Source organism: Arachis ipaensis, chromosome B1 (assembly GCF_059453495.1).
Source record: "Arachis ipaensis isolate K30076 ecotype BB chromosome B1, ASM5945349v1, whole genome shotgun sequence".
In the NCBI taxonomy this organism is placed as follows: Eukaryota; Viridiplantae; Streptophyta; class Magnoliopsida; order Fabales; family Fabaceae; genus Arachis; species Arachis ipaensis.
This window is the reverse complement of record NC_142436.1, coordinates 145,673,613-145,698,686: the sequence shown is the minus strand read 5'-3', so window position 1 is coordinate 145,698,686 and position 25,074 is coordinate 145,673,613. Positions and strand designations below refer to the sequence as shown.

General features: G+C 33.8%; 3 protein-coding genes across 3 annotated transcripts; 2 read left to right on the top strand and 1 right to left on the bottom strand.

Moving 5' to 3' along the window:
- Nucleotides 1-394: 394 nt before the first annotated feature.
- On the bottom strand, nt 395-2,106 carry LOC148578765 (uncharacterized). Its single transcript, XM_088503189.1, has 4 exons — nt 1,752-2,106; nt 1,397-1,679; nt 842-1,181; nt 395-691 (listed from the first exon to the last, which is right to left on the bottom strand). Exons 1-4 carry the CDS (start codon nt 2,104-2,106, stop codon nt 395-397), a joined length of 1,275 nt encoding a protein of 424 aa, XP_088359315.1.
- A 3,329-nt stretch (nt 2,107-5,435) lies between these two features.
- On the top strand, nt 5,436-6,482 carry LOC107638927 (pathogenesis-related protein 2). Its single transcript, XM_016342323.3, has 2 exons — nt 5,436-5,790; nt 5,987-6,482. The coding sequence occupies exons 1-2, from the start codon at nt 5,613-5,615 to the stop codon at nt 6,280-6,282; spliced, it is 474 nt and encodes a 157-aa protein (XP_016197809.1). The 5' UTR covers nt 5,436-5,612; the 3' UTR covers nt 6,283-6,482.
- Nucleotides 6,483-11,250: 4,768 nt separating this feature from the next.
- Nucleotides 11,251-12,894, top strand: LOC107614603 (uncharacterized). The gene has a single exon (XM_016316751.2). It carries the CDS (start codon nt 11,251-11,253, stop codon nt 12,892-12,894), a length of 1,644 nt encoding a protein of 547 aa, XP_016172237.2.
- The last annotated feature ends 12,180 nt before the right edge of the window (nt 12,895-25,074 follow it).

Genomic DNA, 25,074 nt, shown 5'->3' with positions numbered 1-25,074 from the left:
GCATGCACACATGGAATTCCTATAAGTGATTATAAACAACAATTAGATATACAGTTTGTAAGAATAATAACTAAAAATGCATAAGTTGGAGTGTTATACCTGTAAGTTGCCACATGTTACATGTACATGTGCTATTACCTAAGTGCACCCCCAGCTTCTTCATGTGCATTTGCACCTCAAATACATGTCTAGCATCGTCGCCAATCCATTGAGCAGTCCAGTGCTTAATGTCCTTCATAATGGCTTCCATCCTTTTTTGTTGTACAAGAGCAACTACACCAGTGTACATGATTAGGGCCTTTTTGTGTTGTGCCATCCTTCACATAATGTAACATCTGAGCTCCTCTAGCATTGTGAGGATAGGTTTTCCCCTATAGTGTACTATCTTGGCATTCTACACCTCTGTCATGTTATTGGTGATATTGTCCAGCTTAGGGTAGTGGCTGAATTTTGACTTAGTCCAGCATCTTGGATCTAATTTTGCAAGGTAAACCCATGCGTCCTCATTCATTCTCTTCAGCCTTTGCATGTTATCATTAAACTCTGCAACGGTTGAACTTTTGGAACAAGCCCAGACCACATTCTTAAGTTGTGTATCCTTGTATTTGTTTGTGAAATTCTTCCAAATGTGCCTAACACAGTTTCTGTGATGGGCGTTAGGCATAACCTCCTTTAGTGCTGGCAAAAGACCCTGCATTACAGTTCAAACAGACCAGAAAATAATATGCATTAAAATGCTTGTTATGATAATAAAAAACATAGCTAACAGTCATTAAACCATCAAGAATACAATGCATTTAGTTAGTTAACATAACAAACACTAAGACATATTTAGGGATACATTCTGTTGATCGCTGATGAAGTTCCAACCATCGGCAGTGCATTGCCCAGAATTATCTTGTAACAACTCCAGAAACCATTTCCAACTTGCCTTTGTCTCACTGTCAACTACTGCATACGCAATCACATAAAAATGATTGTTCGCGTCTTGTCCTATAGCTGACAATAATTGTCCCCCATAAAAACCCTTCAGGAAGCATCCATCTAAACCTATCAAGGGGCGACATCCAACCTTGAACCCATTTTTACAGGCGTCTAAGCAAATATATAATTTATCAAATAATGGAGGATATTGAGGTATAGGCTCCACTGCCAACAGTGCAAATGAACCTTCATTGCTCCTGTGTAAACATATATCTTAGTATGATATCACGGCAATATTAAACCAGAATTCACTAAGATCACTAACAATATTCTAATGTATTATGATATCACAGCAAGTTATTTTTCTCAAACAAGAATTAACATAAAATGTAAAAAATATTATTCTTCATATGTCCATGTTATCAAATTATTGAAATCTCAGGAAATGTTACACTTTGAAATAACCTCTTACCTGTGTATCTCATTCAGATAATCACATAGCTTGCCATATTGCGCCTTCTCGTTACCAATATACTTTTCCTTGGCCATCCAAAGTCCTCTGTACAGCATTTTATCACTGAGTATCACATTGTAATCAACCTTTATGTGATCCCATGCCTCTGCATGTGTCAACCGTGGTTGACTCAACAATCTTTTTTCTAGCTTCTTTGCTACCCAATGTTGATCTGCCATATTGCTGCCAAACTCTCTTCCACAGGTGTGAGTGGGGTTGTAGGTCTTTATTTGGTATCCACCTGACCGTGAGTTCTTTGCACAGTATATAAGTCAGGGACAGTCATGCTTCTCTGTTTCACCATTTTTCTCACCTTCATTTCCACATTTTTCATTGTTTGCTGCATTAGCTTGTGCTTCTACCTCATTGGTTGTAGCTCCCTCATTGTTTTTCTCACCTTCAGGAAGAGCCTCATTCGTTGCCACCACCCCTTTAGCTTTGTCGCTTTCATTAGCTTCTTTAGCAGCCTCTAACTTTGCCTTTTCCTTAGCTGCTTTTCTTGCCTTTGCCTTGGCTTTTTGCACTTCTTTTCCAGGCATGAAGCCTCCATGTATACAAGCAGCTCTAACCCTTCTCTTATCATTCTTCATATAAAATATCCTCCTACCCTCTGATATGGTAAAGTCCTTCAGAGCCTGCTTAAATTGTTCAAGTGACTCAAACTCCATGTTCAGCTGAAATTGGACCTCCCCAAATTCTGCACTTGGATTAAATTGAGGCCAATCAAACCCATTTCCTCCATCATCACTTGAGTCTTCCAGGGTCAAAAATTATTCAGACTCATACTCAAATTCAATGTCTGACTCAGGTAACAACTCCACACCAAGTTCTTCATCAAGTGTAGTAGGTTTTTTAGACTTTGATGCAGCCTCATTGGCACTAGCAGGTGTAGCATTGTTTTTGTTGCCACTAGAAGGCCCATTAACTACTTTGTCTTTTTCAGCAGGCCTATAATCACTCTTACTGGGCCTGCCAGGCCCACCATGACTCTTTCTCTAAACAGATGCTCCAGCTACCTCTTCTCTTCCAATGGCTGCCCTTTTTGGCTTGCCGTTGCCCTTACCAACTGGCCCATTAACAGACTTACTAACTTTGGATTTCTTCTTCCCATTATTCTTTCCTTTCTTACTAGCTCCAACTGACTCTTCCTTTGAACTTGAATCCGAAAAACCATATCCTGAAGGTGGGGCTTGTATAATGCATCTTCTGTTGACTCATACCCATCATCACTATCTGAACTCTCAACATCTGCATCATTGTCAACACCATCATTCTCAACACTAGCCTCTTGCACATCCACCTCCTCAACACTAACACCATCATCATCAATAAACTCTGTATCTTCCATGATTGGATGGTCAAAGTAGATGTAGAATTCATCAATGTCCTCATTTAACATTTTATTCTTTTGAAGATCTCTGATCTCTTTGTCTCCATAAACTGGGTGAAGACCAGACTCCAGGTCAGTAGCAGTCGGATCATACCAAAACATTGCCTTATAGTCATGGTAACCCAAGTCCAAAAAAAGTTTCTTCGGGTCAAAGAAACATATCAGATCAATGTCCATTGGAAAAAACTTCTTGACTTCTCCATTAAAATACCTATTGATTTTGTCATCAGAAATTCTTGTAGGTACGACAAGGCGAAGTCTTTTTCTAGATCTTGTATCTCTTCCACTACAAACTCAATCTTTACAAGTAGTTCAGTCAAACATTTCGGAATAAATAGTAAATACTATTTTTGTTCTCAATATTTATGTTTTAGCTTAATTTCATTTTTAATGATTGATTTCAATTTTATCCCGAATCAAAATTTTAATATATTTTAATTATACTCATTAATTAGACAACATCAATATATAATTAACACATTAGTATTTTCACTAAAGATGTTAATCCTTACGAATATATTTGAAATGCTAGAAAAAAATAAAATAAAATAATTTTTTTTTAATTTTTTTAAAAAAATTTAAAATAAAAAATATACTTTATCCTTAAATTTATTATAGATAAAAATATAATATATCCATAAAAGTAATGATCTTTTATCTTCTCAACTTCATATTAATAATTTCTAATACTACGAATAAAAAATATATGAAAGAAGTATATATCTATATATATATATTCTTCGAAAGTAGTTATTCAATACTATTCATTTGGATTATATTAAATCAATTTTAAATATTTGATGATCTAAGATCCAATTCAATTTTGTGGTTTTGACCTTTTGTTAAGATCCAATATAATTTAGAATAATTTTGCAATTCTAGTTGAATTAAATAATCAGGTTGAATTAGAGGATAGTACTCCTGTTAAACTTAAAGAATAGGTTTTAGATATGGGGGTGTTTAATTTAAAATTTTGGGTCTAGAAGGGCGTCTGAAAACTTTTGTGCCCGCAATACACTGCATTATTAAATTTCTTTGAACCATTTAATACTAATAGTAAACAGTACACTTTCGTTGAACGACTTATGGATAATCTTATAACTTTTTTCAATTTCCATTCGTCCAAATCGCAATATTTGACAAACTCAAAAAAGAAGTCGTCAATGTAGAAAAGATCTAAATGAGAATTTTACACAAAATATTTAATTGTGGTTTATCATTGTAACGAAAAGATTTATTTAATAATTTATAAATTAAATTTATAATGTTAAGAATTTTATTGTATGATGATAATAAAATTAGACACTCTCTTTTATATATATATATATATATATATATATATATATATATATATATATATATATATAAGCAATTAAATTTAAAACTAGAGCATATATTATATACAAAAAGCTAACGAAACCACTACTAATTATTGGTTTTGAAACATTGAAATTACTATAAGTTAAGATCCAAACTTATTATTTTTGTTATTTTGTCAATTGTTGTGTTTATATTAAAATGAATTGAAAGGATAACCTATTTATTTTATAAATGTGGATCATATATTTAAACTTGTCTTCGTATATTAATTATGTTAGGTATTCATTGAAACCAATTATTTGTATAGAATATATATTAAAATATATATTAAAAATAAATTAAATTTTATATATTAATTAATTTTAATAATTAATTTTAGTGTATAAATAATATTTTTACACGTATATTCATTTTTTTTTATGTAGAAAGTAATGAGGTTTAATTTGCTTTAAACAATGAAAAATGAGGATGTAATACTAATGAAATAAAATATGAATTAATGACAAAATGTTTACTAAAAAATTATCCGTTAATTTCGTTTTTGAAAGATTATATGTCTCAAATTTATGCCCTAATATATATACAAAATTAAATTGTTCATTTTGTTAGTTAGATAATAGTATTTAATTAATTTGATTCGTTAATTTTTTTTTTCTAAAAAATCAACTTGTTAAACCGTGTGAATGGTTACTAATTTAATCGGTTCCCCGGTTAGCAATCGATTTAACTAATTTTCCAGCAATAATTTAATGCAAATATATTTTTTATAGAGCTAAATTGGTCAAAAGACTCATTTTGGTTTCATTTTTAAAACCATGACTTTTTGGGACCAACTTAAAATATTTAATCTTTTAAAAACCAAAATCACGCACATACGATATCTTTTACTAACGATTTTAACAAATAACCAATAAAATATATGTTTCTTCTTAAAGAGAAATAAGTTTTTCAATTCAAAATGTATATATGTTTAAGTGATTAACAGTTTCATTTTTTATTTTTCATTTATAAAAAAGAAAATATACTTGATTAAATAGTTTTCTATTTTACTTTCTTTATGTTAACTACATGCCGTTGAATATAACGTATGATTAACGAGAATTACTGACGTAATAGAAAAATAAAATGTTAGCAGAATTTATTATTTTTTATTAATAATTAGTTAATAATATTTAAAAATATAAATTAAAAATATATTATTAAATTGTTAAATTAAAGACATTAAAATAATAATTAAAAATATTATAAAAAATAATAAATTTTGGTAGCGAAATGGAGGAAGCAACAAAGGCTGTGGTATGTTGACATTGTGGTTTGTTTGGGCACACAAGAGCAGAGAAGAGATGACACCACCACATCCCACAGGGCAGTGCCTATAAATAGAAGCCACTGCTCCTCTCTTCTTCATCAACCACACACTCACTCTTAAATTACTTTACATTCTCTTCTTTATCTTCAACAATCATGGCTGTCTTCACATTCGAGGATGAAATCACCTCCACCGTGCCTCCGGCCAAGCTTTACAATGCTATGAAGGATGCCGACTCCATCACACCTAAGATTATTGATGACGTCAAGAGTGTTGAAATCGTTGAGGGAAACGGTGGTCCTGGAACCATCAAGAAACTCACCATTGTCGAGGGTCAGTAAACATACTATATATATATATATATAAGATAAAGTAAAAACTCAGGTGAAGTCGATTTTAAGTGAAGTTGATACCTGAGAGTAACGGCTCACAGGTATCAACTTCACATGAAGTCGACTGCAACTGAGTTTCCACCATGAGATAATCATAATTGTGAATTGTAATAATAATAATGATGATATATATGCAGATGGAGAAACCAAGTTTATCTTGCACAAGGTGGAGGCAATAGATGAGGCTAACTATGCATACAACTACAGCGTTGTTGGAGGAGTGGCTCTGCCTCCCACGGCGGAGAAGATAACATTTGAGACAAAGCTGGTTGAAGGACCCAACGGAGGATCCATTGGAAAGCTGAGTGTGAAGTTCCACTCGAAAGGAGATGCAAAGCCAGATGAGGAAGCCATGAAGAAGGGGAAGGCCAAGGGTGAAGCTCTCTTCAAGGCTATTGAGGGTTACGTTTTGGCCAACCCTGCTCTCTATTGATTACAAAAACATCATCAATTCTGTGTCCTTCAATGTTGCATGTTTCTTGTACCAACCAAATTTGTGTGCTTCATTTCTAATAAGCGTGCCCCCTTTATTAATTTTCTTTTACTTTCATTCCTGTGTGACACCGCATAGTAAGATTCGAGTCTTTTTGTATCCCACTTCATCAATATAAAAAGTTAATACGGTTTTTTGAATTTCTTTGTCAATGCTACTTAGCTAATTTTTTCTTTTCATTTCTTTTTCTTCTTTTTATTTATTTTCGCCCTCCGTACTATATACGATTGTCCATTATTGGTTGACGGAGTCGTATATGAATTCAACCACGTTACCGATAGATCTCATTAAGACACTTTGACAAGCTTGTTGAACCCTAAGCATGATTGAGAAAGCTCTTAAGAGTTCCCTCGTTTGCAGAGGAATGCATAGAATTTATATTATTGAGCTTATATCACATATGGTTCTTGTGCGAATTGAACAGAAATGATCCTAGCTTTTTTTTTTTCCTCCCTAAAGAAAGAGATTTTTGTTCATAATGGAATAAAAATACAAAAGCCAAAGTGTTGGGTCAGAACACAAAGAAATTGGAGGTCTTCCAACTTCCATCATTATTAAGCAAGCTGCTACTGTTGTTGTGTTGTTCATTTTCTTCATCTTCTCTCATTCCATCCTCTTGTTCCTGTTACTGCTACTTGCTATTGTTATTAGCCTTCACCAAAAAAAAAAAGAATTAGGCCATAATTTAATTTGACATTCTCATGATTTATTAGAGCAAATTTATAAAAGTTGGCTAAAAAATAAATATTAGCCAGAAATGGAATATTTTAAGTTGGTCTTCTAAACTCCTTGCTATACTTTTTTCCACCATAATTAATTGCGTGAGTATAAATAATAATAAGAAAAAGTATTGAAATTTTTAGCTATCTAATACTAATCAATTTTGCATTTTTGGATTTATAATTTATGATATAGGGTTAAGGGTTTATGATTTCGAATATAAAATTTAAAATAAACAAAATAATCTTAAAATAATAACTAATATCAACTAAAAAAATTAATTCTTTAATATTATATCTCATAAGTTAAATTATATATACTATTGCTTAATTTATAACCTCATTCGGAAGTAGTTTTTGGTAAATTGAGTTTATCTGTTGAAAATTTTCAATTATAATTTAGAAATAATTCGACATATAGAATAATGACAATATCATCTAACCTAATGTAATTCAACAATTTCAGTTAGTTTTCATAATTTGGTGGATATATCTTAGATCGTTGATCTTAGGTTGAAGCTATGCTTTTGCTCTGCATTATTATTTAAAAGATTACACATAAAAAAAAGTTATAATTGATAAGATATTAAGATCCTGTTTTAACTTTTAAGTAGTACCTGAAATAAATTATAACTGATTTGAGCATTGACTAATGAAATTGGAGATAATGACAAAAGTATTTAAAATAACTTCACGTCAATTTTAAAATATCAAATAAAAAATACCTATAAAAAATTCTAATACCTAAGATAAGAGTTTAAATAAATTATGTGTAGAATAAATTAAAAAATACCTAAATTTAATAATATATTTATAGATGAGATGATGATTAATTGAATCTTCATATGTAAATAGTAAATACTTTCTTCTTTTATTGCATAAAAAGCTTAATCCATATTGTGTAAATATTCTCATGTGGATAACTGAAATGGCGGAGAAGAGCAGGGACTTCGCTCTTCACGTCGGTCGGCCTGTGCCCTGTGACAAAATTCTGTTCATACTCTATCTAATCATCTATATACACTAGAGCACCTAAGAAGTATCTAATTAACAAGATAAAATACTATTTAATATATAACCTTAATTACATCTACCCTCAAGTTGGGGCACATGAAAATTGATGAGACCCAATTTGTCATTACAAGAAAAAAAACTTTTAGGTGACAGTGACTTGGTTAGGATATCAGCAATTTGATTTGTTGAAAAAACTGGAAGAAGCTTAATCAGTCCTTCCTGAACTCTATCACGAATAGTATGACAGTCAATCTCTATATGATTAGTCCTTTCGTGAAAGACTGGATTAGCAGCGAAATGGAGAGCAGATTGATTGTCACAGTACATAACAATAGGACGAGAGAGAGGTATTCTAAAGTCTTTCAACAAGTAAGAGAGCCACATTCCCTCCCAAGTGGCAAGAGCCATGGCTCTATATTTAGTTTCAGCCGAGGAACGAGCGACAATTTGTTGCTTCTTATTTCGCCAAGAAATCAATGACTTTCCAAGAAAGAAACAAAATTCAGATACTGAAAGTCTAGTGTCTGGACAAGCTCCCCAATCTGAATCAGAGAAAGCAGTAAGTGTGAGATTGTTGGAGGTAGAAAATAACACTCCCTTGGCCGGAGCACCTTTAAGATATCGAAGTACATGCAAAGCGGCTTGGAAATGTTTTATTGTGGCACAATCTAAAAACTGACTGAGCTTGCCAACTGCGAAGCATATATTCGGCCGTGTATTGGTGAGGTAAATTAAACGTCCAATTAGCCGTCTATAAGGTGCAACATCATCAATAGGAGTTCCTGAAGATTTAGATATATGAGTTGTATAATCTATTGGCATGGAGGCTGGTTTTGCATTCATCAACCCAAACTCATCAAGCAAGTCAAGTGTATATTTGCGTTGCTATATAGCAGTGCCCTGCTGACTTCTCGCAATTTCCAAACCAAGAAAAAATTTTAATTCGCCAAGATTCTTAATTTTAAATTTGTTATCCAAGAGCTGTTTAATCCTTGCAATTTCTTTTCAATTATCTCCTGCTAAAACTAGGTCGTCCACATAAACAAGGATACATGTGAAGCCTGAATCAGATAGTTTAGTGAACAAACAACTGTCTGATTTTGATTGAGTATATCCATCTTCAATGAGAACACAACATAACTTCTGATGCCACTGTCTACTAGCCTGTTTCAAGCCATATAACGATTTTTCCAACTTACAAACTGAACCAGCTGGCACTGCCAATCCTAATGGAGGTTTCATATACACCTCTTCTGGTAAATCTCCATGAAAAAAAAGCAGAATTGACGTCCAACTGGTGGACATACCATCCTTTAGTAGCAGCAATAGCCAAAAGCATTATTAAAGTAGTGAGTTTGATGACTGGACTAAAGGTATCAAAGTAGTCAAAACCTGCCGTTTGATTGAAGCCTCTTACAATGAGCCTTGCCTTGTGGCGTTCTACCTCACCATTGGGTTTGAACTTATCTTGAAAATCCATTTGCGACTGATTGCCTTCTTTCCAAAAGGAAGAGAAGTCAGTTTCCATGTTTTATTCTCCTCAAGAGCTTTCAATTCAGCACTTATTACCTTACGCCAGCAATCATAGAGGATGGCCTCTTCATAACTTCTTGGTTTTGTGGTGGAGGATATAGCAGCTGAAAAAGATTTATGCCTTATTGACAATGTGTTGTAAGATACATAGTCAGAGATTGGATACTTCACTTCAAAGGAAGTTGGAGATTGCTGAGCCGAAACATTGACCTGCATGCAATGATACTCTTACAAATAGGATGGCTGTTTTCTTTGACTACATGATCTTCTAAGTTCATTAGCATCAGATGTGCTATTTGGATTACTTAATGATGCAGCAGATTCAAATTATTTGCTTCAAAATTAGAAGGTTGGCCAGAAGAAAAATCGTGAAATACAGGTTCAAGTGAGTGAGAATTAGGAGAGGATGATGCATGAGAATTAGATGCAGGTGCATGAGGTCCAGAAACAAGAATTTCTTCATTAGAATGCAAGTCTCTTGATCTTGTCAGTGAATTATTTTTGAAATTAGAAAGAGTGTCCAAATTAAGCAATTTATTTGATGCTTCACTACTGCAAAAAGGATCTAAATGAAAATTAGATTCACACTTTGTTGCAGGCTCCACGCTCACCGCACCATGAAAAAACTCTGTTCAAACCTGCAAAGTTGAATGGTAAAATAGTGGATCAAGCACCATATGATAGGCATGCTCTGAAAGGAGAGAAAAAGGAAGTTGAGGGATGAAAAGTTTCATTACCTTTATCAATACTATTATTTATATATATACAAAACATTAGACATCCTAACCCTAATAAACATACTCTATCTAATCATCTATATACAATTATACACCAGAGTACCTAAAGAGTGCCTAATTAACAAGATAAAATACTATTTAATATATAACCTTAATTATACCCTGAGTAAGTTGGTAGACTAATCTGTGCTTTAGTTAAAGTCTCTTCTTAACTTTGAGCTTAGTTGAGATGACCTATTCATTTTAGATCATAGCCTTAATCTTTAGGTCAAAATATGAACATATTCCATAATAAGTGAATGGGTTTTTTACTTAAATAAATTAAATGCATTTTAAAATTACCCAATTCCCCTAAATCAGATTCTGCAACGTGATTATCCTTTTTGTATTATTATATAAATCGTCCCAGGGTGCAAAGGATTATATAAAACGTAAATCATCTCACCCTAGGACGATTAATGAATGAATTTGTGATGCAAAATAAGAGTAAATCGTGGCAGGGCTTCTTGGGTTAGTAGTTGAGCATAAATCGTCCCAGGGTAGTAGGTTTTACGAGTTAATGGGCTAAACCAAACTGGGCTGCCACGATTTATGTGTTTTTTCGGACCCTCAGGACCCTGGGACGATTTATGTGTTACTCTGTAACACTCAAAGGGCTGGGACGATTTATGGCCAAGTGATAACCCTAAGGACTCAAGCACGATTTATGCAGCCAGAAACTCTATAAATAAACGAGTTTCAAACAAACGAGCCACACAAAACATATGTTGAGGTTGTGAGAGATGGCAGAGAGTATTTTTTTGTTAGTGCATCACCGGGGAAAAATAGATGAAAACACAAGTGAGGGTGTAACTTTTTCTAGCAAAAAGCAGATAGGTGTGTTTATTACTCCGTCGACGACGTTGATGGATCTGCACAGTAGTTTATTAGAGAAGGCTAGAAATTGTGGCAAGAAGCGCGTGAAGCAATTATTTTTTCGTATTCCGATATCGTTGAAGCCAGGTTATGTTAAGTTTGGGAAGTACGCGATGTTGGGTGATGACGACATGCGAGTTATATTTCATAGTCAATCAAGATTTTTCGACTTAGGCGCGCTGGAGTTGTTTGTCAGAATGGTTGACGTGGAGGGCAGTAGCGGGGGGACTGCTCCGAATCTGCCCACTGGCATCATAGAAGGAACTTCCACCGCTGTTCCAACAAGGCAACCGGCGACTCCACTTGTTTTGTCCCCATCTTTTGCTGCTGATTTGCCTGTCTCGGGTGATGACTTGGATGATGGGCGTAGCTTCGGCCAGCTTGCAGCTGCGATGGGAGCTGATCCTGTAGTGGACGGTGCACCCGTATTCATGGAGGTAAGAGAGAGAGATCCGTTTGTGGAGGCTATAGGTGATGATGGGTCAGATTCGGAGCCACCAATTATTGGTGACGAGAGCGACGCTGACGAGGACACCGCAGTTGCCGTGGGAGCTCAAACCCATGGTAGCAGTGGAACGCAGCAGTACCCTCGACACTTTACCACATTGAACCTTGAAGCAATGAACCCGGCCGCAAACTTAGATCAGCATCACCCGGTGATTCACGGAGAACGGCCTAGCGTGATTGGCACGGACGAGTTTGAGGTTGGGCAAAGGTTTGAAACAAAAGAGGAAGCTGTACTGACAATAAAGAGTTATAATATTCGGCGGGGAGTCGAGTATAAAGTGTTTGAGTCCGACCAGTTGAAGTATCATGGGAAGTGTGTCCAGTTCGGGAATGGTTGTAATTGGCTGATCCGTGTCACTATGAGACAGAGAAAAGGCTACTGGGAAGTTAGAAAGTACAATGGACCACACACGTGTCTAGCAACGGAGATATCAATGGATCACAGGCAGCTCGATTACCATGTCATATGTGCCTCGATTTTATCATTGGTGATGGCTGATGCATCGGTGTCGGTTAAGGTGTTACAGAATGCGGTGTCATCGAAGTTTGGGTTCAAGCCAAGCTACAGGAAGGTTTGGATGGGCAAGCAGAAGGCAATTGCGCAGATATATGGAGATTGGGAGGAGTCTTATAACCACATACCACGGTGGATCATGGGGGTTCGGTTGTATATGCTAGGTACGATTGCGCTTTTGCGTACTTCGCCAGTGAGGATAGGTAATACCGTTGATGCGTCAACGGTTTTCTTTCATCGACTATTTTGGACGTTTCCTCTATGCATTGAGGCATTTAAGTATTGCAAGCCACTTATATCCATTGATGGGACCCATTTGTATGGGAAGTATGGCGGCACTCTGCTAATGGCTATTGCCCAAGATGGAAACTCGAACATTCTTCCAGTGGCTTTCGGGTTAGTTGAAGGCGAAAACACGGATTCATGGAAGTTTTTCCTCACTAATCTCCGCCAGCATGTCACCCCTCAGCCAGGCATTTTAGTCATCTCTGATCGGCACAATGCCATCAAGGCTGCCTTGCTAGCAGAGGACGGTGGATGGCTCCCACCGTCGGCATACCGGGCATTTTGTGTGCGACACATCGCGTCTAACTTCGCACTGTCATACAAGTGAGCATCCATAAGTGAGCTTATAAAATACGATACAAACATGTGCATGACAATGATTATACATCAAAATCATATACCTCGCAGCAAGCGGCCAGAGAATAGCATCAAACCCTCTAGGCCTGAATGCCGGGAAACGCCAAAATATCCAGCTCTGTAGTAGTGACAGCGGTCCAGCGAGGTTCTTTACATTCCGATTCGCAACCCTACAAAGACATCTGTACAACCAAGACAAGGTGGCCGAAGCCCAGCTGTACTTGCCGAGTCCATCGAGGTCTGCAACATACGGGAGCCACCGTAAGTGTACCCTGGCACCAGACTTATCCGTGAACAGCGCGGTGGACAACAACATCATGATATAACCCCGTGCATAGATCTGTACCGTCTCCTCTGACGCATGAGCGGGCAGAACTCTAAACTTGTTCTGGAACCAAGAAAAAGAAACTGTGAAGTCATCGATGCAGTCCTCCGGTGGGAGTTCACCAAATAGCTCTCCAAACCACACCCATGCAGGCTTGCCACCCTCCATCAACTGCTCGAAGTCACTGAGGCACCCACTTACTGCATGACCGTCAATTGGAAGGCCAAACTGGTATGCCACATCTTGTAGTGTTACGGTACACTCCCCAAATGGCATGTGGAAGGTATGTGTTTCGGGACGCCATCTCTCCACAAAAGCACTGATCAGTGGCTCATCAAGCTTGAACCAGTAATCATTCAACCGAGCAACATGTAATAGGTTCGCACGATCTAAGTACGGGAGTATACGATCATGCACTATCATCTTCTGTTGCCGATGCACGCTCCTAACGCATCGTGTAGGCTGAAAATACGCAAGAATAACCACATCATTATTTCGGGTACTTATACACACACACATAGAAAATAACTTATGCCATGACAAATATCCAACTCACAGATGCCATCAAAATGGATATGTTCATAATAACATCTCATGTTCAAATCGACATTACCAATACAATGTACGAACCATAAAAGTCACAACCGAACCGATCATTTCAACGGGTTAACGGTTCAACCGGAAATTCACCGGTTGAACAGATTGACCTCGTCCTATATATTTAAAAAATAAAACATATTAATAATTTTCAAAACTAAAATTTAAATACATATTTTCACTATTAATATTTCTACAACATTTTTAAAAAAAATTTGAAACTCAACCGATTCGGTCGACCCGGTCTTACTAACTGATATCAGTTTAAACCATTTCATTCGGGGTATGACCACACCGAACCGGTTCGTTCTCTCATCCGGTCATATCATCAGACTGGCCCGGTTCAGGATCCCATTGGCCGGTTTAACCCTCGAACCGCTTTGTTCCGGTCCGGTTCGAACCTGTCCGGTTCGGTTCGGTCCGGTTCGAGCCGGTCCGAAGTCTATAGTAAAATCAGCAAATTCCATGGGATTCTACCGTAAGAACCATCACCCTATCATGAGTGAATTCCATGATCTTATAAGACCACTGATTTCTATCGTCTTATACTAAACCAAAAAACTAACTAAATCACTATACATGATATCCGGCAACGTCTTAATAAAAAAATATTCTAAGATGCATATTCACCCTATACAATATCATCCAACATACTATGTCATCCAAAATTTAAAACCATTACAAAATTTATAAGATTACCTCTTGATCGATAAATCCGGCAACATGCGCAACGCCGTTCAGGCGGTACATATCTCCTTGGTTCGCGGCCATTACCACCGCCGGAGAGATCCCTCAACTCCTCCTGCCGACCACCTGCGGCCCGCTGCCACCACCTCCGGTGCCACTCAGACGCCTCTGCCCACCACCAGTTGCACCTCCGCCACTAGCTGGTCCCACACCCAAAAACACTTCTCCACCCAAACTCTCTCCGGTCAACAATGGTGGCTCCAAGACCTCCCTCAACCCTTTACGCCGCAGCAACAACAAAGATGACTCGTGCTTGAGTCCTTAGGGTTATCACTTGGCCATAAATCGTCCCAGCCCTTTGAGTGTTACAGAGTAACACATAAATCGTCCCAGGGTCCTGAGGGTCCGAAAAAACACATAAATCGTGGCAGCCCAGTTTGGTTTAGCCCATTAACTCGTAAAACCTACTACCCTGGGACGATTTATGCTCAACTACTAACCCAAGAAGCCCTGCCACGATTTACTCTTATTTTGCATCACAAATTCATTCATTAATCGTCCTAGGGTGAGATGATTTACGTTTTATATAATCCTTTGCACCCTGGAACGATTTATATAATAATACAAAAAGGATAATCACGTTGCAGAATCTGATTCAGGGGAATTTTAAAAGATGTAAATGATCAGAATAAAAATAATATTAATGTTTAATTTTTTTAAATAAAAATTATATTAATAAAATTATAAAAAAATATTTTTTGAAGTGTATATTTTTATTATATAAAAATAATTTAGATACCTTTAAAAGTATTTGAGTATAGTAAGTAATTAAGTATTATATATTTTTATTGTATAAAATAAAGATATTCAATTTATTTTTATATAATAAAAGTGATACGTTTCAAAAAAGTTTATATATTTTTCTAAGAATATATGTGATACTTATAGTAATTTTTAATAAAAAATATTATTATATTAAAGTGAATATAATAATTATGATACATTTTAAAGATCTTATTAATATAATTTTTATTTATAGAACATTTAATGAATGTTTTCCTATTCGAGCTAAATGGTTGAAGAAGTCTAGTCATAAAACAAAAGACATAAAAAAAATAACCAATAAGGATCCAACTCGACCTTGCCTAAAGGGCAACATGTCATCCACATACGATCAAATTTTGATTGGGATCCAATTCGATGCTTGATCCGACTTAGAGAGCGAATTAGGAGCTTCTCATTCTTGTGTATCTTACACATTTAAGGAGTAACCATCCACCAGCAAAATCATCTCCTGCAGAAAATTATTTAATCGCAGCACTATTTGCAACTAGAAATCTTATAAAGGAGAGAAAAGATAAAGATTCTAAATCTTTATTCATAACAGAATTAGAAAAGTAGTTAGTTTGGTTTTATTTAGTGATATATTCTATTTTAAGTGAGTCTTGGTGCAGGGCATATATATATATATATATATATATATATATATATATATATATATATATATATATATATATATATATATATATATATATATATATATATATATATATATATATATATATATATAAAAGCTACTACTGTAATTTTTGTGCGTGTATTCGTTCTCTTTCTATTTTGTTCAATTTTAGCTTCTGTCTTCTATTTTTCTCTTCTCTGTCTTTTCTTTCTTTTTTTGGTGTTCTGCTCTTTCTCGTTCAAAATTCACCGTTCTAAAATTTCTTTATGGTATTTAGAGCCTAGTTTTTATTGCTTTTTGAAGATCTATGGCCTCACCTTCTGATAATTCTGCTATCTTTAGCAACACAGATCCAAACGCTGTCAATACAAATTTTAATCAGATTCCATTTCAGATTTTCAATCAAAGGCCCTTTCATCCTATTCAAGATAAGTTGGAAGAAAATAACCACAAGACATGGGAGCAACAAGCCTTAGCAGCTATTAGAGGACAAGCATTGGAAGATCATCTGCATCAAGAAAAGATTCTTGTACGTTTTGATAACTCAGAAAATCAACTTGCGTGGATTGAATCTTCTCAATAGACACAATGGATCTAAGATGACCAAAACCTAATTTCCTGGTTATTGGCTTCTATGGACTCAATTTTAAAGCCAAAATAGTTGGATGTGTCTATAGCTATTAAATTTGGCACAAGATTGAGTCTTATTTTGAGGAGTCAACAAAATTTAGGATCAAGCAATTGAAGGCACAAATCTAGAATATCAAGATACACAATCTCACAGTAAAGTATATTTCCAAAATTAAAACCATTGCAGATTCTCTTGCAACCTTGGAAAAGCCTCTCAAACTAGAAAAACAGGTTAAAGCTATTTTTAAAAGACTTAATGAGGATTATCAAATGCTTATGACTACTGTCAATTCAAAACCAGAAATATTTAGTCTTTGTGAGGTTGAAACTATGCTGCTAACTGATGATGAAATACTTGATAAGTATCGAAAGTCAGAGAATTTGGTGATGCAAGCGAATCTCACACAAACCTCATTTCCATCATTCCAAATTTCAATCGTGGAGTTAGAGAAAGACGAGGAAGAGGAAGACAAACCAGAGGGGTAATGTCCTTCTATACTTCTCCCAGACCTCAGTATCAAGTATTGGCCGTTTTGGTCACATTGCTTGGCACTGCTTCCATCGAATTAACCAAGAACTTCCACCCCCTTCTCAGTCTCAATCATTCAGACTACACACTTATGGTTTTCACTCTGCATCCCCCTCTTCATCACAAAGTAATTCCACATCTTCCACTCCTCCACCACCAACTCCATCTTTTCATAATCCACAAGCCTTTCTTGCTGCACCATCTACCATATCTGATCCAGCATGGTATCCAGATATAGGAGCTTTGCATCATGTGACTCCAAATCAATCTAACATGCTTTCTTGCTCAGAGTATATTGGGCCTGATCAGGTTCAAGTTGGCAATTGTTCAAGTATCTCTATATCTTATATTGATAGTTCATTTTTGTATTCTTTGAATTCTAAACGATGATTTTCATTACAACAGCTCATACATACACCACACATCACTAAGAACCTAATAAGTGTATCCAAATTTGATCAAGATAATTTTGTTTATTTTAAATTTCATGCAGCTTATTGTGTTGTTTGTTGTTAGTTCACCAAGAGAGTTATTCTACAAGGTTTTAGAAAAGGAGGTCTTTATCAGTTTGTGAATGTTTCTATGCCTCAATCTTCATAAGCCCCTAATACTTCTTATGTTTTTCTATTTCTTGTTCTAATTTTGATCCGTGGCACAAACGCTTAGGTCATTCTATCACCAAAATAGTTCAATTAGTTCTCAATTAATGTAATATAGCTTATAATAGTTTCAGTTTTGATTTAATTTCTAAGATCTGTAAAAATTGTGCTGAAACTAAAATGCATAAACTGCCTTTTCTTTATTCTAATACATTTTATGATGCACTTTTACAACTTGTTTATAGTGATGTTTGGGCCCTGCCCCTGTTGTCTCTCATCTTGGTTATCGATACGATGTGACGTTTATAGATGCATTTAGTAGGTGTACTTATATTTATTTGCTTGTTAACAAATCCCAGGTGTTATATGATTTTAAACCATATAAAAATCTCATGAAGAACCTTACTAATTGTAAAATTAAGAAACTCCAATCTGATAATGAAGGTGAATACAAATCTCTTGCTTTTACTAATTTCATAGCACAAGAAGACATTTCACATCATTTTTCATATCCCTATGTTCTTGAGCAAAATGGCTGTGCAGAGAGGAAGCATAGACATCTCATTGAAATGAGTTTGTCTATGCTATCCACTGCGTCTATATCTTTAATTTATTGGGATGAAGCTGTTATTACCTCAACATATTTAATTAATAAATTACCTACTTCTGTTTTGGCAAATAAATCACCATATGAAATTTTATTACATCAGAAACCAGATTATAATTTTTTAAAATTTTTTTGCTGTTCTTGTTATTCATTGCTGTGACCTTATTCTAGTACTTGAATCTAGATCCCACAAATGTTTTATTTAGGCTATGCCATAAATTATACAGGCTACAAATATCTTGATTCTACTGGCAGGATTTATGTATCTAGGCATGTAAAGTTTAGTGAATCTGAGTTTCCATATCTTGAATTATTTCACAAATCTTTTTCTGAGAACTCTTCACAGGTTTCTGACAGTAATGATCAGGTATTAAGAACTATTTATCCTTCAATGGTTCCTGTTTCATTATTACCAAATAATACTAATGCTACTACTTCTATTGATAATTGTGCTGTTAGTTCTGCTTTCCAAAATGATATTGTCATTGCCAATCATAATTCCAATGCTTTTGATACTAACAATCATCAAGATTTTAATACTAACCTTAATAATCAGCATTCTAATTCTTCTCCCTTAGTTAGAGTTAAGCCCCACTTTGGCCCCGAAGATTGGCGAGTTGCACTGATTTAGTCCTTGAGATTCCAATTGCACTAAATTTGTCCTCTAGATTAGAAAAAATGCACCACGTTAGTCCTTCCCCCTTTTTCTATCACCGAAGCACTGACGCCGTCAGTGACGTAGCCAATTCTTGCCATGCTGGATACAGTAACGGTTATATGATATGGCATAAAATTTGATTAGCTCCAATTTGGTCATTGTCCCTTTTTTTATAACCTAAATTGCTTCCCTTACGTCTTCTTCCTATTTTTTTCTGGTTTTTCATCTCCTTACTCGTTGTGCACTCTTCTGATTTTAGGATCATGATTGCAAATGGGAGCCAGAGCTCCATGCGATCCAATTAAAGAATCTCATAATAAGTCAAGTCAAATTAAAGAATCTCATAATATTCATCATATGGCTACCAGGTCTAAAATTGGACATTCTAAACCAAAGATCTATACTGCTACTGTTAACAGTACTTCTCATGCAGATTATATACCAAAAACTTCTGAGGTTGCTCTTAGTATTTCACATTGACATAGAGCTATGATTGAAGAGTATAATGCTCTTATGAGAACAAAAACTTGAGATTTAGTTTCTATACCACAGAATGCCAAAATTATTGGCTGCAGATGGGTTTACACTATTAAAAGGCTACCTGATAGGTCTATTCAAAAGTATAAAGTTAGGTTAGTTGCTCAAGGATTTCATCAGCAAGAGGGATTTGATTTTGAACAAATTTTTAGCCCAGTTATCTGACCTACTACCATTAGACTAGTTTTAAGTATAACTCTCTCTAGAAATTGGGTCATTAGACAATTTGATTTCAACAACACTTTTTTAAATAGGATTTTACAGCATATTATTTACATGTCCCAACCTATTGGTTTTGAACAACATAGTGATACTCATGTTTGTAGGTTGAACAAGTCCCTTTATGGCTTAAAGCAAGCCCCAAGGGAATGGTTTCAGAAGTTAAGTAAGACCTTGAATCAGTTTGGTTTTAAAAGTGCTAATTCTGATACCTCTTTATTTATTCGAAGAATTATAGATTCTTTGATTCATATCTTGTGTTATGTCGATGTAACTGGAGATAATTCTACTCATGTAAATTCTATGATTAAGCAACTTGATCAGATTTTCTCATTGAAGAATTTAGGAACTTTGAGTTATTTCTTGGGTGTTGAAGTCCAACGTACAAGTAATGGAGTCTTATATTTGTCTCAAACGAAATATATAACAGATTTATTATCCAAAGTAGGCATGGGAGAGGCTTCTCCTATGCCAACTCCAATGGTTTCTTCTTTATAGCTTTTGTCTTCAGGTGCTGAAGTTTTTGAAGATCCAAAATTATTTAGAACTGTGATTGGTTCCTTGCAATATCTTACCGTCACTCGATCGGATCTCCCATTTGCAGTTAACAAAACCAGTCAATTCATGCATGCTCCTCTTTTTCCTCACTGAAAAGTTACAAAGAAGATCCTCAGATACTTGCAAGGAACGAAAGAACTTGGCTTTGCCTTTCATAGGTGTGCTGACATAAGGCTTTATGCGTTTTCAAACTCAGATTGGGGTGCTGACATTGATAATAGAAGGTTAGTATCTGAATTTTGTGTCTATTTTAGGAAGCAGTCTACTATAAGCAGGAGTTCTACAGAGGAAGAATTCAGGAGCTTGGCGTCTTGTGAAGCTGAATTGGTCTGGCTGCGAAATCTTCTTCATGAACTAGATGTCTCTCTGCTGACTCCTCCTATGATTCACTATGATAACCTGAGCATCGTTCTCCTTATGCATAGTCCAATGCTCCATGATAAGACGAATCATTTTCAACTTGAAGTTTAGCTCATTAGAGATAAGTTGAGGAACAACTCTCTACATATTGTGCACATTCCAAGTGCTGAGTAGATTGCACATATCCTTACTAAGCCTTTATCTGCTACTTCCTTTGAGAAATTGAGGATCAAACTGCGAGTTGCTCTTCGACCATACTCGAGTTTGAGGGGGTGTAAAGGAGATAAAAGATAAAGATTATAAATCTTTATTCATAACAGAATTAGATAAGCAGTTAGTTTGGTTTTATTTGGAGGTATATTCTGTTTTGAGTGAGTCTTGGTGTAAGGCAGTTATACATATTTTTGTCTTGTTTATATATATAAGCTACTGCTATAACTTTAGAAGTGTAAGTATATTTGTTCTCTCTCTATTTTTTTCTTAATTTTTAGCTTCTGCCTTCTATTTTTCTCTTCTCAATCTTTTCTTTCTTTTTTTGGTATTCTGCTCTCTCTTGTTCAAAATTCACAATTCTAAAACTTCTTTAAATTCCATTATGAAGTGATCACTTACACTAGTATCGCTATAAATACTTCACTAACTCAGGTAATTAAAGTGCAGTTTTAACACACACTATACTCCATTGAAATACCTATTATTTTTGTCATCAGAAATTCTTATAGGTACTACAAGTAGGGGTGGAAACAGGCTTGGCCTGTCATACAGTTAATTGGCCTGAGCCTGACCTGCAGCCTGTTATAGGCTCTTTATAAGGTACTAGGCCTGGCCTGTTATTCAGCCTGGCCTGGCCTGAAGCCTGTTAAAAGGCCTGATATTTTTTTTTTAACAAAAATAAAAATATTATTTAAAAAAATTATTTTTTAATAAAAATATTTATATGTAATATGTCATATATTTAATATTTATAAAAAAATTTTAAACTTTTAATGTATTTAAAATATACAAAAATATTTATAATAAAATATAATAGATTTAAAATATCTCATAATTTTATTATAATAAATAATTATTTATATATTTAATTATATTTTAACAGGCCCAGGCAGGCCTGACAGGCCAATAAGGCTAATTAGCGAGTCTAGTCCTGGCCTATTAACGTATTAAGGCTTTTAAAAGAGCCTGGGCCTGTGCCTATTTTATAACAGGTCAGGCCAAACACAAGCCAAGCTGCAGGCCCCTGGCAGGCCGCCTGACTTTTTTCCACCCCTAACTACAAGACGAAGTCTTTTTCTAGAGCTTATATCTCTTCCACTACAAACCCAATCTTTGCAAGTTCAGTCAAACATTTCGAAATAAATAATAAATACTATTTTTGTTCTCAACATTTATGTTTTATCTTAATTTCATTTTTAATGGTTGATTTCAATTTTATCCCAAATCAAAATTTTAATATATTTTAATTATACTCATTAATTAAACAACATATGACGTGATATTCATCCGTTGACCGTTGATATGTCATTAATACGTGGATTGTTGCCATGCGTTAGTAACACATCAATATATAATTACCACATTAGTATTTTCACTAACGATGTTAATCCTTAAAGATATATTTGAAATACTAGAAAAAAATAAAATAAATTAAACATTAAAAATATTTTAAAAAAAATTAAAATAAAAAATATGTTTTATTCTTAAATTTATTATAGATAAAAATATAGTATATCCATAAAAGTCATGTGAAATAATATTTGTTTTTGTGTAAATATTTTTACTTTCTTATAATATAAAAAAATCTTTTATCTTCTCTACTTCATATTAATAATTGCTAATACTACGAATAAAAAATATATGAAATAAGTATATACATAAAAATAGTATATATAATATTCTTCGAAAGTAATAATTATTCAATACTATTCATTTGGATTATATTAAATCAATTTTAAATAGTTGATGATCTAAAGATCCAATTCAATTTTGTGGTTTTGACCGTTTGCTAAAATCCAATATAATTTAGAATTTTGCAATTCTAGTTGAATTAAATAATCAGGTTGAGTTAGAGGATGGTACTCCTGTTAAACTTAAAGAATAGGTTTTAGATATGGGGGTGTTTAATTTAAAATTTTGGGTCTAGAAGGGCGTCTAAAAACTTTTGTGCCCGCAATACACTGCATTATTAAATTTCTTTGAACCATTTAATACTAATAGTAAACAGTACACTTTCGTTGAACGACTTATGGATAATCTTACAACTTTTTTCAATTTACATTCGTCCAAATCGCAATGTTTGACAAACTCAAAAAAGAAGTCGTCGATGTCTTGAAAAAGATCTAAATGAGAATTTTACACAAAATATTTAATTATGGTTTATCATTGTAACGAAAATATTTATTTAATAATTTATAAATTAATTTATAATTTTAAGAATTTTATTGTATGATGATAATAAAATTACACTCTCTTTATATATATATATATAGTGATTAATTTTAATAACTAATTTTAGTGTATACATATATGTTTATTCTTTTATGTAAAAAGTAATGAGGTTTAATTTGCTTTAAACAATAAAAAATGAGGATGTATAATACTAATGAAATAAAAAAATATGAATTAATGATCAAAATGTTTACTAAAAGATTATGGGATAATAAACATCTTCCAAAAAACTTAAACCGATTTTGAGATTTATTAAGGATCGAACTCTTGAACTTTTGGATTTAGCATTTTAATATTATGTCATGATACTACTCATTCCAAAAGCTTCAACTAATAGAAAAATGTAGCATTAATGATTATATCTCTAATACTCCCTAAATCTCCATTGTATATATTGTATAAATATTTCATTGGCTCCTCATACTTTTCTTAATTTTTTTTCTAAAAAATCAACTTTTTAAACCGTGTGAATCGTACTGATTTAATCGGGTCACCGGTTAGCAATCGATTTAACTAATTTTTCAGCAATAATTTAATGCAAATATATTTTTTTATAGAGCTGAAAGACTCATTTTGGTTTCATTTTTAAAACCATGACTTTTTGGGACCAACTTAAAATATTTAATCTTTTAAAAACCAAAATCACGCACATACGATATCTTTTACTAACGAATTTAACAAATAACCAATAAAATATATGTTTCTTCTTAAAGAGAAATAAGTATTTCAATTCAAAATGCATATATGTTTAAGTGATTAACAGTTTCATTTTTTATTGTTCATTTACAAAAAAAGAAAATATACTTGATTAAATAGTTTTCTATTTTACTTTCTTTATGTTAACGACATGCCGTTGAATATAACGTATGATTAATGAGAACTACTGACGCAATAGAAAAATAAAATGTTAGATGATTACAGAATTTATTATATTTTATTAATAATTAGTTAATAACATTTAAAAATATATTATTAAATTATTAAATTAAAAATATTAAAATAATAATTAAAAATAGGACAACTTACGTAAATAAATTGTTACCCGTTTAAAATTACGCAAATGCATTGTTTCCAAAACAAAGACGCAAATGCATTGTTTCATGTATCTATAGAAACCGCTACTGGCAGTAACGGTTTATGCTGCCAGCCGCGAATTATGTTAAAATGTAGCAGCATGGAAACCGCTGTAGCCTGCCACGGTTGGTTTCTGTTTGATTGGAGTTGGTCATAAAGCGCTACTGCCAGTAACGGTTTATGTGCATAAGGGGTTCGTGTGTATAGCGGTTTATGTAGAGAGTGGTTGCCTATCAAATTACTCATTTGGAGTGATTTTGAGGTTGGTTAGAGAGAGAAAATTCTAGAGAGAGATTAAAACAACAAATCTCTTAAACAATTAAAATGATTCCAAATGAAACTATTCATGATTGAACATGCCAAAAAATTATAAATTATGGTAAAAAATGTTATTTTTATGGAAATTATGAAAAATGTTTGTTTATGCTAAATTAAATTACAAGAAGATGGAGAGAAAGAAAAGGAGTATATATTTTTTGCAATCATATAATATATATGGATAGATAAAAAATGAAGTAATTTTTAAAGAAAAGAAATGTACGTTTTAGTGAATTTTTTACTAAAAATAAATTATTTTATCATTTATGAATTTTAGAAGGGATGAAGATAAAAAAAAATTAGTCTTAGTTTATATATTTTAGTACTCTGAGTACTCACTCTTTGATTTGTTATTTAGTCTTATTTTAATAATAAATACAAATAAAAAATTATTACATACATATTTATATTTTTTATTTTATTCATCAAAATTATGATGCTATCACTATTATTTATCCAATCAATCAATTATAAAATATAAATAGTTTTTATTTGTTGGTATAAGACAACAAAGTTGCACAAATAAAAAAATTCATTTAGCTAGAACCT